The sequence below is a fragment of the Miscanthus floridulus genome, chromosome 5, assembly GCF_019320115.1.
Source record: "Miscanthus floridulus cultivar M001 chromosome 5, ASM1932011v1, whole genome shotgun sequence".
Classification (NCBI taxonomy): Eukaryota; Viridiplantae; Streptophyta; class Magnoliopsida; order Poales; family Poaceae; genus Miscanthus; species Miscanthus floridulus.
In genome coordinates this window covers 65,111,365-65,124,373 of record NC_089584.1, presented here as the reverse complement: position 1 = coordinate 65,124,373, position 13,009 = coordinate 65,111,365, and the positions used below count along the sequence as shown (strand labels likewise).

Genomic DNA, 13,009 nt, shown 5'->3' with positions numbered 1-13,009 from the left:
GACATCATCGACGAGTGGGAGGCGAAGCGGATGCGGTCGCCACGCCCTTCTGAGGCATCACCGGCCTTGTCCCCACTTGCTCTAGGTGCGGCAGGGCCGGCTAGGCAGTCGGAGGAGCGGGCTCGTGCCCCCGCACCATCAGGGCAGGCACCTACGCACAACCCACCAAGGGGGGATGCCCCGTTAGCTGCTTCGGTCGGCATGCCTTGAGCCAACGGTCACGGTGACTCGTAGGCTGATCGGGAGCCGACTAGGTTGACTCCTCCCCTGATCGAGGTGAGGGGGCATGGCTTGTGACCTGTGAGTGGCCCTCATCTGGTGGGCCCATTGCTAGTGGGTCGAAGCTTCAGAGCCCTGCTGCTTGCGTCCCGGTATGCATTTTTTGTTTCTTTTCGATCTCATAGTTTGAGTTTTTTTAGCGCGACTGACCTGTACTTGTTTGACAACGGCCAGTTACTGATGGGGTTGAGCATCGCCCCACCTCCCGTGCGGGAGGAGTGGAGGCCCAGCCTACAGTGGGTCGTGATGAGCGATGGCAAAAGTAGGCTGGCGACGGTGCGTCCTTTCCCTCTGGGGGTGGGGCCTTCTCGGCTGGTTGCAAGTATGGTGGTAGTGGTAGTGGAGGTGATGGTGGCGATCCCGGTGGTGACGGTAGAGGCCAGGTCGGTGGTGACCCTCATGATCCCTCCTGCACTGGCTACGGTGGAAGAGGGGAGGTAGACCAGGCTCCTTGCCTCGCTCGGCAGACTGACGCATGGCTCGCCCTCCTGGTCAGAGTTGTTAGGGTTGGGAGGTGACGCGGCCAGACTGCTGGTGGAGCAACCACCGATGGGCCATGAGGTCGAGGAGGTAGAGATCCCCTACCCCGGCAAGGCAGGCACCAGGGTGGAGCTACCGGCCATCCCACTATCGTAGGAGCTAGCGGTGGTCCAGTCGTCAGCTAGGCCTTCTAGCGGGTTGGGAGCGACCACTGACCTAGTGTGGCCCTACCCCGGTGACCCAAGGAAGGCACGGTTCATCCTTCGAGAGGAGGAGGAGGTGCATCTCTAGGATGTACTTGGGGGAGAGGACTCGCGATGGAGTCTGATCTCGCCCAAACTAGGGCGAGGCTCGAGGAGGCCTTGGAGCGGGTCAACTCCATCCATCAGGCAATGACGGTCGACCTACCCCATGTTGTAGAGGTAAGTTTTATGCGTTCGTCCTTGGTCCTTGGTCTTCCACCGGTTGTCTCAGCATGCTTGCTTCTTACTTTACAGGGCTTGGAGGAGATGTCAAGCTGCAAGTCCTATTTTCTCCGAGAGGAGCACGCTCGGATGGAGCGGGAGGCCACGGTGTTGCGACAGGTCACCAAGCTCGAGCACCAGCTAGAGTCTACCCATCATGAGTCTCAAGACCAGGTGGCTGAGGTGATAGAACTGCACGCGGTGGAGTGAGCGACCGCCGTTGAGCGAGGTTTTGATGTGGTGAAGGTCCGCCAAGCGGAGACCGAGGCGGTACTCTAGAAGTCCCTGACGAAGACTAAAGCGGCACTCTAGAGTTCCCTAGAGGCCCTAGAGTCAGAGCGGAAGGCCCGATCAGAGGTCGACCAGGAAGTGCTCTCACTCTAGGGGCAGGTACTGGGGATGGAGGCGTCGAACGCTTGGCTGCGTGAGTAGGTGACTCGACAGGAGGAGGGACTCTCCATCCTTGAGAACACGTGCCTCGGTATGTACCTATTTTGCTTTTGATGTCTTGGTTTTTTCCTTTAGCTTGCTTCTGAGCTTGTCATCCTTCTTCCAGAGCTAGGCGGAAGGGTTGGTTCTCTGGAGCAGGACCTAGAGATGGCCAAGGCAATGATCAGTCGGAGCACAGAGGCGCTAGCCAAGTCCCTTGAAGAGTGATGTGCTCTTGAGGGGGAGCTTGACTAGATCTGTAATGTCACCCAAGTCATCATCTTAGAGGTGTTTGGGTCGGCGCCGAGCACCAGCACGCCCGCCATCCGACTAGCAGAGGTCCCAGATGAAGTTTGGGCGCTTATCTCCGACAGGATGTTCTATGGGACATCGGGGGTGGTGACTTCGGTGGTGACGCACCACCTAGACCTAGACTTTACCGCCATCTACAGTGGGTACACCGATGGCTGGAGCCTAGACACCATCCATGTGCTCAGGGAGAGCTTGCTGCCATACGCACAGATGGTGGCAGAGCAAGTCTATGCAATGGGTGATGGTGGCTCATTGTGTGAACACAGCTAAAGGCATGCGCTAGGAGGATGTCGCCCATCCTACGGATGGAGTGGAGCCTAGGTCAGAAGCGAATGTCGCCCCGCCTCTGACCAAGCCAAACGTTGTCCCATCAGAGACCGAGCGGCCCTTGTCTTCGCCGATCAAGCCGGTAGCCGATGCCCCAAGCAACCACAATAGTATTTAGAGTAGAAAAAATAGTCAATATATGTAAGGGATAAGTTCATGGGGGAGCCCCCTATGTAAGTGTTTTTGTGTATCCATGAATACAATAACTTTGTTTTTTGTGATGGAATCACTTTGTAAGGAGAAGCTTGTCCCATTCGTTCCTTGTGTTTTACCCTAGCATAGCTCTATTTTTTATCCTTTCTTTTTCGCACTAGCCCATTCATCCCATAGGCTTCAACCTTAAGAGCATGGGCGTGGCCCGTGAGGCTTAGCTGCTCGTAACTGTAGGTAGTGGTGGGGTGCGATTGGTCAGAATGTTTAAAGCAAAGTCATATAGGGTAATTAAAGGAACGGACTACTCTTTCATTCAGGTAAAAAGGTATTTACCATATGATAGTAAAAAAGAGAGGTGGTATCGCACCCCTGTGGAGCCCCTAAGCGACCCGGGCCGAAAGTGTTCAGACCAGGGTGCTTTGTAGGAGCGAACGTTGAATGAAAGAAAATGGTAAGACCAAATTTTGAGGGGAAGAAACGACATAACTGTTCGATGTTCCAAGTGTTGGTGAGAACATTGCCGTTGTCATCCTTCAGTCAGTAGGCCCTGGACAGATCACTTCGGTCGATGTATAGGGCCCTTCCCATGGCGGAGAGAGTTTGTGCTTCTCCTTGGTTGATTGGGTTCTTCAGAGCACAAGGTCTCTGACCTCGAGGATCCTCCCTCTAATCTTTCTTTAATGGTACCTATGGAGAGTTTGTTGGTATCGAGCGGAGTGGATGACGGTCGTCTTGCAGGCCTCCTTGAGCAAGTCGACTATGTCTTGTTGAGCCTCCATGGCTCAGTCACGGTCGAAGGCCTTCACTCTTGGGGCACCGTGGTCGAGGTCGGAGGGCAGCACTGCTTTAGCTTCGTAGGCCAGGAAGAAGGGTGTGAACCCTGTGGATCAATTCAGGGTTGTTCTTAGGCTCCAGAGGATTATTAGGACCTCTGCAACCCATCGTTCGGTGTACTTGTTAAGTCGGTCGAAGATGCGTGGCTTAAGTCCTTGGAGGACCATGCCATTGGCACGCTCGACCTGACCATTAGTACGTGGATGTCTAACCAAGGCCCAGTCAATCCTGATGCCGTATCCATCACTAAAGTCTAGAAACTTCTTCCCAGTGAAGTTTGTTCCTTGGTCAGTGATGATACAGTTGGGAACGTTGAACTGATAGATGATGTCGAGAAAGAACTTGACTGCCTCTTTCGAACAAATGTTGGTGATGGGCTTCATCTCAATCCACTTGGTGAATTTGTCCACTACTACGAGTAGGTGAGTGAAGCCACCCGAGCCCTTTTTGAGGGGTCCTACCGTGTCGAGGCCCTAGACCACGAATGGCCAGGTGATGGGGATGGTTTGGAGCTCCTATGCTGGCAAATGAGTTTGTCGAGCGTAGAATAGGCATCCTTCACACCTGTGGACGACCTCATCTGCATCTCATAGCGCGGTGGGCTAGTAAAAACCATGCCAAAAGGCTTTTCCAACCAGCGACCTTGAGGCCATGTGATGTCCGCAGATTCTGACATGGACCTCGAGGAGGATCTATTTTCCTTGGTCGGTAGGGACGCACTTCATGAGTACTCCCAACGGACTTCATTTGTAGAGTTCATTACCGATCATGACGAATATCTTGGTGCGTCGAACGATTTGTCACGCTTCAGTCCTTTCTAGTGGAAGAACCTCCTCAAGGAGGTAGGTGAGTAGCAGCGCTCGTAGTCGGTTTGATCGAGTGCCAACATGGCAACATTGGTCGGCGATGTCATCACGAAGGCCCTAGGGTCAGAGCCCTCGAGGGCCGGGTTGGCATCGAGGGGTGTTTGGATCGGACCTTCTAGGATGCGAGCAGACAGCTCATGAAGGTCATTGATGAAGACCCTATCCAGAGACAGAACCCGCCTGGCAGCCAATTTTGTAAGGAAATCGGTTGCATCATTGTCCTTTTGAGGGACATGATGTAGCTCAATCCCTAGAATTTGTCCTCGAGCTTGTCCACCTCCTAGCAGTATGCTGCATGAGGGGGCTTTTGCAGGAGGACTCCTTCATGACCTAGTCGATGACTAGCTCTGAGTCACTACGGACGTAGAGCCATGTAGCACCGAGCTCGATGGCGATGCGTAGTCCATTGATGAGGGCTTTGTATTTCATGGCGTTGTTAGGCTAAAAAGTGGAGGTGGATTGCATAGCGGAGCCTACTCCTGTCTGGGAAGATCAGAACCACTCTAGCCTCGGAGTCGGGCACCATTATGGACCCGTCAAAGTACATCGTCCAATACTCATGGGTGATGTCTGGGGTCAGGAGCTAGACCTCCATCCATTTGGCAACAAAGTCCATGAGAGTCTAAGACTTAATAGCTGTACAAGGGATATATCAGATGTCGTGGCCCATTAGCTCAAGTGCCCACTTGGAGATTCGTCCCACGGTGTCGCTATTGCGGATGATGTCTCCGAGCAGGTATGAAGTGACGACCGAGACTTTGTGGTTGATGAAGTAGTGCAGGAGCTTTTGGGTCACCATCAGCACGACGTATAGGAGTTTTTGCACCTAGGGGTACTGGACCTTGGGGTCGTTGAGTACCTCCCCGATGAAGTACATGGGTCATTGGACCTTAAGGTGGTGTCTCAGCTCCTCCCTTTCGATGACTAGGGCGGCGCTCACCACATGGTTGCTTATCGCAATGTAGAGGAGGAGGGTTCTCCCCGTTTGGGGCCGACATCAGTGATGCTTTGAGGCTCTCCAAAGCCTGCTATGCTTCCTCAGTCTAGACGAAAGCATCCATCTTTTTGAGAAGCTTGTAGAGAGGCATCCCCCGTTCACCAAGCCAGGAGATGAATCAGCTTAGGGTGGCCAAACAGCCAGTGAGCCTCTGTATGCCCTTAACGTTGCGTATAGGGCCCATGTTAGAGATGGCCATGATTTTTTTGGGGTTGGCCTCGATGCCGCGTTTGGACATGATGTATCCAAGTAGCTTCCCCTTTGGAACCCCGAAGGTACATTTTTTTGGATTCAATTTGATGTTGAACCTTTGGAGGTTCACGAATGTTGCGGCCAAGTTTGCGATCAGGTCGCAAGCTTGAGCCGTTTTGACTACTATGTCATCAACATAGACAACGATTATTGGTTTTGGCCACTCGACTTGGTCAGGCTGATCAAGCGGGTTGATTTGATTGGTGAAGCATTGTTGCATGCACTGTTGATAGGTGGCACTAGTGTTCTTTAGACCAAAAGGCATGGTTACGTAACAATATGAACCATACGGGGTGATGAACAAAGTTGTGAGCTGGTCGGACTCTTTCATCACGATATGGTGATAGCCTGAGTAGGCATCCAGAAAGGAGAGGATTTCGCATCCTAAGGTAGAGTCAACTATCTGGTCTATGCATGGCAAAAGAAAATGGTCCTTTGGGCATGCTTTGTTGAGGCCGGTGTAATCAATGCACATTCTCTATTTCTTAGTATTCTTTTTAACAAGAACAGGATTGGCGAGCCAGTCAGAGTGGTATACCTCTTTGATGAATCTGACTGCCAAGAGTTTGGTGACCTCCTCACCTATGGCCCTGCACCTCTCATCGTCAAAGTGACGTAGTCGTTGCTTGGTGGGCTTTGAGCCTGTGATCAGGCGTAGTGCGTGCTCGGTGACCTCCTGTGGTATGCCTGGTATGTCAGAAGGTTTCCATGTGAAGACATCGCAGTTAGCGCATAGAAAGTCAGCGAGCTCACATTCCTATTTGGTCGGGACCTGGGTCCCGATCCACACAGTCTTGGTTGGGTCGGTGGGGTCGATCCCCACTGCTTTGGTCTCCTTGAGTGGGTGGAAGGCAGTCGAGGAGGTTGGCTTGTTGTAGTCTGGGACTGCTAGGGTCAACAACTCCCCAAGCCATAGGAGCTCGAAAGAGTTGATGACGGTAGTGGCGAGCTCGTAATGCTCGCGATCGCACGTGTAGGCGTGTGAAAAGGTGCTACCCACAGTGATGACGACGTTCAATCCCGACATCTTCAACTTTAGGTAGGTGTAGTTGGGGAACGCCATGAACTTGGCGTAGCATGGCTGCCCCAAGATGGTGTGGTAAGACCCCGGGGTGTCCACCACCTCGAAGGTAAGAATCTTTGAGCGGAAGTTGGCTCGGTCACCAAACATGATGGGCTGGTTGATCTGCCCGAGCAGGTATGCCTGCACTCCCGAGATCACGCCATGGAAGGGAGAGCTCGCCGAGTGGAGCTCCGACCGGGGGATGCACATGACGTCGAGGGTATCGACATAGAGAATGTTGAGGCCACTGCCTCCATCCATCAGCACCTTGGTGAGGTGCTTCTTGTGGACGATGGGGTTGACAATGAGTGGGTAGCGATCCGGTCTAGCGACATGGGAAGGATGGTCCCTCAGATCAAAAGTGATCAGAGATTCTGACCAACGAAGGAAGGAGGGGACGGCCGTTTCGGCGACACATGCCTCTCTATAGCGCACTTTGTGCTAGTGCTTGGAGTAGATGGCATCGGATCCCCCAAAGATCATGATGCATTCCTCAGGGTCGGGAAAGCCGTCCCCATCCTTGTCCGCAATGCCTCCTTTCTTGGCTGTTGCCTCCTTGCCTTTTCCTTCTTTCGTCCTGTTGGCCTATCGTAGGAAGCATTTGAGGAGCTCACAGTCCTTGTAGAGCTATTTGATGGGGTAGGCGTGGTTGGTGCATGGGCTATCCATGAGCTTGTTGAAGTGGTCAGGCTAGCCCTATTGGGGCTACTTGCCTATGCGATTAGCTACGACGACCAACGCGGAGTTGGCCGATCGGCGCCGATCCTTCTTGTTCTTTTTGCCCCTCTGCATGGAGGGGCCCTCGTCTTGGTCCTCACGCTTGGCCTTGCCCTTGTCTTGGCCTTTGTTGAAGACCGCTCCGATCGCCTCCTCGTCGAAGGCATGGTTCATGGCGACGTCGAGCTGGTCGCGGGTGGTATGAGGCTTTAGACAGCCAAGCTTGTGGATCAAGGACTCATAGGTTGTCCTAGAGAGGAATGCACTGATGACATCCGTGTCGACGACATCAGGAAGGGAGTTGCACTACTTTGAGAACCTACGGATGTAATCCCACCAAGACTCATTGGGCTCCTATTGGTAGCTCTTGAGGTCCTAGGAATTCCTAGGACGGACGTACGTCCCCTAGAAGTTCTCAACAAAGACCCTCTTGAGGTCTACCCAGTCGCGGATGCTGTCAGGCGGGAGGAATTCGAGCCATGCTTGAACATGTTCCCCCATGCAGATGGGGACGTACTAAATGATGAAGTGGTCATCATCCACTCCTCCGGCTCGGCAGGTGAGCCATAAGTCTTCGAGCCATATATCAGGGTTCGTCTCCCCGGTATACTTGGCGATGTTGGTAGGTGGTCGAAAGCGCTATGGGAACAGCGCTCTCTGTATGCGTCGGTCAAAGGCCCATGGTCCTAGGCCATCTAGGCTGGGACTCTAGTCGTTGGGTCGGTGACCATGCCTGGGGTATGTTTCACCACTCCCCTCGATGGTCTAGCTAGGGCCCATGTCGCTTGCTCTCACCACCGCCCGATGGACGTCATCATCATGTCAGGCTTAACACCGAATGCTGATGACGCTATGAGCATCTTGGTTCAGCCCAAGGCATTCACACATAGGTGGCTGGTGCGGAGCGAGCGCCGGGTCAGGCCGTGGCCTAGCTGTGCCCTCCTGTTCCATGCTCGGCGGCCGTAGTGGTGAGTGAACAGAGCGGTTGGACTGGCGTGCCCCAATTCCCCTGATAGGGAAAGAGGCCACGAGTCGGTGGCGCGACATGGAGCTTTTCGCCTGTTGAATGGCGGTGGTCTCCACCAGTGCCTGGAGGTTTTGATGGACCGCCTGCTCCTGTGGGTCAACAGGCTTGGGAAGGCCGCACAGAAGAATCACCACTGCGGCGATGTTCTGGCCAGCCTAAGCGAACTATAGGGGATCGTTCCCCCCATCGATGATGTTGTGCTGAACCTAGCAGGCCTGACCCCGGGCACCACTCGCTGGGTTACTCGCGTGCTGCGCGATGTGCTGCGCCGAGTGCACCGGCGTAGGTGGCGGCTAGTTCTGCCGCCTTTGTCGTAGCTTCTCACCATGCTCCTGCGCACACGCGAGGGCCTTCACATGAGGGTCTGGAGGGGTGTGGGTCTATAGAGACTCTGCTACCACCGACGACTGTCCTAGGGCATCTGCCTATCGATGTTTCACCACCGATAGCCTGCCACGGGGGTCCCTAGGGCAGTATGTTCGGGCTTCAGCATATGTGGAACTCAATGGTTAATGCAAGAGACAGTCGATTTATCCTGGTTCGGACCCTTGATCTTTGATCGAGTAATAGCCCTACGTCCAGTCGGCGTTAGCCTTTGCGTTGGATTGATTGTAAAGTGTTGTGTTGTACAATTGTTCTCTCTTAGTCCTGTCTCTAGGAACCCTACCCTCCTTTATATAGTCAGAAGGTCAGAATCCTAGTCAGTTTACAATGAGTGTTCCTAGTAGGATTATAGAATAATACTACTACTAAGATTACATGGGAAGAATCCTAGTTAGACTAGATCTTCTCCCTTCCTTGTGGGGTATCCCATGGGTCCTGCACCAACAAGCCCCTGAGCACTTCATGGTTGAACCCTGGAAACCTCGTCTTGTTCCTTCAGGTCTTATCAAGCAGGAACAAGCATCGTCTGAGTGCTTTCTTGAGCGAAACCGTGTAGCGCTTTGTGAGATCTTCGCATGGTCTATACCTTTTTGAAGAAAAAAGTACTCCCACTCGGGTGTAGCCTCCAAGCCTCTTGTTGTTTGGCACAAGGAGCTGGAGGGTCTTCTCTTGAAATCATTCTGATTCTTCGTCGAAGAGCTCCTGAGCATATACCCGGGTTCTTTGTAAAAAGAGCTCGGATATAGCTATGTCTGGGTTCTTTTTGTCGTGTGGCCTTGAAGTGGTCCATCTTTGAAGAAGTCTTCTGAGTGATGTGCGCTTTTTTGAAGGAAAAAGTGCACTCACTGAGTGTAGCCCCCCGAGCCTCTTGCTATTTGGAACAAAAAGTTGGAGGGTCTTGAATCTTATGCTATTCAAAAGAGCTGACAATCCTCTCCTGTTGTAGCCCCCAAACATATATCTAGGTTCTTTTATTCAAAAAGAACTCGAGTGCAGGGTCTTGGCATATTTTCTGGTGGTCTACTGTTGTCAGATGTGGTTGTTTGGTAGTGGTTGAGTGTAAATGCTGTTTGCTCACGTGTTGTACAGTGTTGGTATATCCTTTCGAATATGCTCGTCCTTGAGTACTGTTCCTTCACGCCTGAGTCCTCTTTCATTGAATTCTATCTTTTCACTCTGTCCTTTGTTAGGTTTGTTCCGTTGGTGCTCCCGGTCTATGTGCACCGCTTCTTTGGTCTATAAATACCCTTCCGTTGTGCTGTTTTGATTCATCGAGCACTTTGTTGCGTGGTCTGAAATCTCCATAGTCATGAATATGATAGTTACTGAAGTAGAGCAGCCCCCGGGCGTATTTTGTAGTTCTTGTGTATCTTGCCGTAGCTAAAGGGAGTCTTGTGATAGGGATTAGAGGTAGCCTAATCCCGCAGCAGCATTGTACTTGGAAGTACGTGGCGGTAGTTGGAGGGAGTCTTATGATGTGGTATGCGATCCTTTATCTAGTAGTTCTAGGTTGATCCTCATCACCTGCCCTGAGACTGTCCGGTGCAGATCAACACCATATCCAGCATCACATCGGACTTGGGTAGACAGATGCATGCCGGCCTTCTCTGCTCCATGTTGTCCTACTGTGCTGCTGATTTCTACCTTGGATGCACTGCGTCCATACTTTGAAGAAAACAGTGTAGCCGAGGGTGGTTTGTCCTACCGAGTAGCAATTTGGAACACGTAGTCATTCCAGAGCCTAGCCGTGTCCGGGTTCCTCTTTGCTACTTTGCTTGTCATAGTACCGAGTTCATTGGGTCTTGTAAGATGTGTAATCTTCTATTTTTTGAAACCATTTGTAATGGAAAGAATCTTGTCTTCTGAGTTGTCATTCTTTATTCTCCTGATGCCCCGGTTGTTGATGAGATTTCCGAGTTCTTTCTGTAAGGACCGGGTTGTTGCGCCCCTTGTGAGGTAACCCTTCTTTGCTTTATTGTTGATGAGTTCTTTTTTAGTAATATGATAACTATGCCATGGTGCTGGATGGATAAGTCTGAAATCTGTCTGTTGAACTGTATCGTTGTGTGGATTTGAGCCGTCCGTCATTTTAGCTGCATCGGTAAATGGACCATTGCGTCCTCATGCCATGTTAAAACAGGCTTGGTGGGCCGCGTTCTTACTGGTGTAAAATCTATTTAAAGGCCTTTTCTCCTCCTTTTCTTTGGTACCTTGCCTTTGCCCTGAAACCCTAGCCTTCGAAACCCCACCGTCGCCATTGCCGCTGTCATCTGAGCACTGCCGTCTAAGCCTTCTCTATTCTTAGTGCCCCATTGCCTTTGCTAGTATATGGGTAGGAAAAAGTCGGTGAGTAAGTCCTAGGCGACCTTTGTCGACAAGGAAGCATCGCTCTCCATTATTGAAAATCAAGAATTCATGGCGATGAGGGCTGCTCAGAAGATCTGGCCAGCTCCAACAACAACTAAAGATCAGCTTCGTGAGCTCGTTAATGATGGTCTGATTCAGAGCAAGGATATTGCTGATTGGAGAGCTCCAGGCGAGCATCGGGTCCCTGCTCTAAGTCCTGGTGAGATTATTCTTTTCATTTCCTTTATCCATGCCGGTCTCTGCCTTCCTGCTTCTGCCTTTCTTCACCGATTTCTTAACTATTTTGGGATTAGCCTGAACCACCTTGCTCCCAATGTTGTCCTTCATCTTTCCATTTTTGTTCATCTTTGTGAAACCTTCCTTGGAATTCCTCCTTCTCTTTCTCTCTTTCGTTACTTCTTTCACCGGAAGCCACAACCCCATCGCGATGACACCAATGTTCTTGGTGGCTGCAGGATTCAGTTTTGCCAGGGTCTTAAGAGCAAATTCTTTGACTATGACCTGGTTGATTCTGTGAGGGATTGGCGTGCTGATTGGTTTTATGCCGCCAACTTGATTCCCCCTCTTTCTGTTCATTCTGGATCTGGTCCCTTAGTTAATGACCGATGGGAAAAGAACCCTATGACGGTGGCTAAGCTCTAGACGATCAAGCCGTTTCTTGAGAGGATTTGCACTCTGAAACAACAAGGCTTGACCGGCTTCGGGATTATTTCTAGTTTTCTTCGCTGCCGAGTTCAACCTTTGAAGGAGCGAGAACATTACAGTTTCAAGTACTCTGGGGCGGAGGATCCTTCTCGTATGGTCCCTGCCCTTGAGTTGACTGACGAGGAGGTGCTCGAGCGTCTTCAGAAGATGCTGAAAGGAGTAAGCATCGTCCCGCTTGCTATCCTTGAGTACAGTGCTAACAACCCGCCCCCTGCTATGAGTCGTTCTTTTCTTTATGCGGGTACTTTTGATTCTCTTTTGTTGTATCCACTTTTGCTTAATCTTCCTTGTCTTGTTGTTTTACTCTTTTATAGGAATTAGGGCGTAATTTCGCTGATCCAATTCCCCTTGATGATTGCCCTGCAAATGTGGAGGCTGGGGGTAGTCTTGCTAGGGCATCCTTGACCAGTAAGTTTCAAACTACCATGGTGCTTCCTGGTGTTTCTTCCGCATTTTCTGATGTATATGAAGAGTATGTTCCCCGTCCAGTTCCTCAAGCTCCTTGTACTTTCAGAAAGAGGGGTCGAGCGGATAGTTCTTCTTCTGCTCCATCTACTGCCAAGAAGTCTCGCCAGTCGAGTACTCATCTAGGTACTCTAGTTGTAGCTAGCCTGCTCTTAGGTGAGCATATTAGTACGCTCTGCCCTTTTGTTGTTTGTTTTTATCTTTGACCGAGTACTTTTGTCCTTTTTCAGATACACCGGGTGGGACCTTTGCCCTGTCTAATCTAAGCTTGGCGAGGACGTCTGCCGCAATATTAGAATCGCGCAGGACGTGTAGAATTTCTAATCCTTGAAAATGTTTTTCGAGCTTTCATATTTCAGCACAGTAAGCGCCCATGTTTTCTTTGGTGCAATCCCAATCTTTGTTGACTTGATTGATGACTACTGCTGAATCACCGTATATGAGTAAACGCTTGATTTCGAGGGTAATTGCCACCCGTAGCCCGTGGATGAGGGCTTCGTATTCTGCTTCATTGTTTGTAGCTTGCCATAGTATCTGAAGGACATACTTGAGTTGTTTTCCATCTGGAGAAATGAGGAGAATGCCTACACCGGCTCTGCCTAGCTTGAGTGATCCATCAAAGTACATCTTCCAATGATCGAGGATGGTATTTGACCTAGGTTGTTGAATTTCTGTCCACTCGGCAACAAAATTGGCTAGGGCTTGAGATTTAATTGCCTTCTGTGGGGTGAAATCGATATTGAAAGCACCAAGTTCAATTGCCCACTTAGATATGCCCCTGTTGCGTCTCTATTGTGCAGGATGTCTCCGAGTGGGAAATATGTCACCACGGTGATCTTGTGGCTTTCAAAATAGTGGCGAAGCTTGCGTGAAGTGATCAGTAGGGCG

General features: G+C 51.1%; 1 protein-coding gene across 1 annotated transcript; it reads right to left on the bottom strand.

Moving 5' to 3' along the window:
* Window positions 1-6,150: 6,150 nt before the first annotated feature.
* LOC136454721 (uncharacterized) lies at window positions 6,151-6,717 on the bottom strand. Its single transcript, XM_066455041.1, has one exon. It carries the CDS (start codon window positions 6,715-6,717, stop codon window positions 6,151-6,153), a length of 567 nt encoding a protein of 188 aa, XP_066311138.1.
* Window positions 6,718-13,009: the final 6,292 nt, after the last annotated feature.

Coding starts and splice junctions, on each gene's coding strand:
- LOC136454721 (XM_066455041.1), bottom strand. CDS start 6,717: ATGGATGGAGGCAGTGGCCTCAACATTCTCTATGTCGATACCCTCGAC.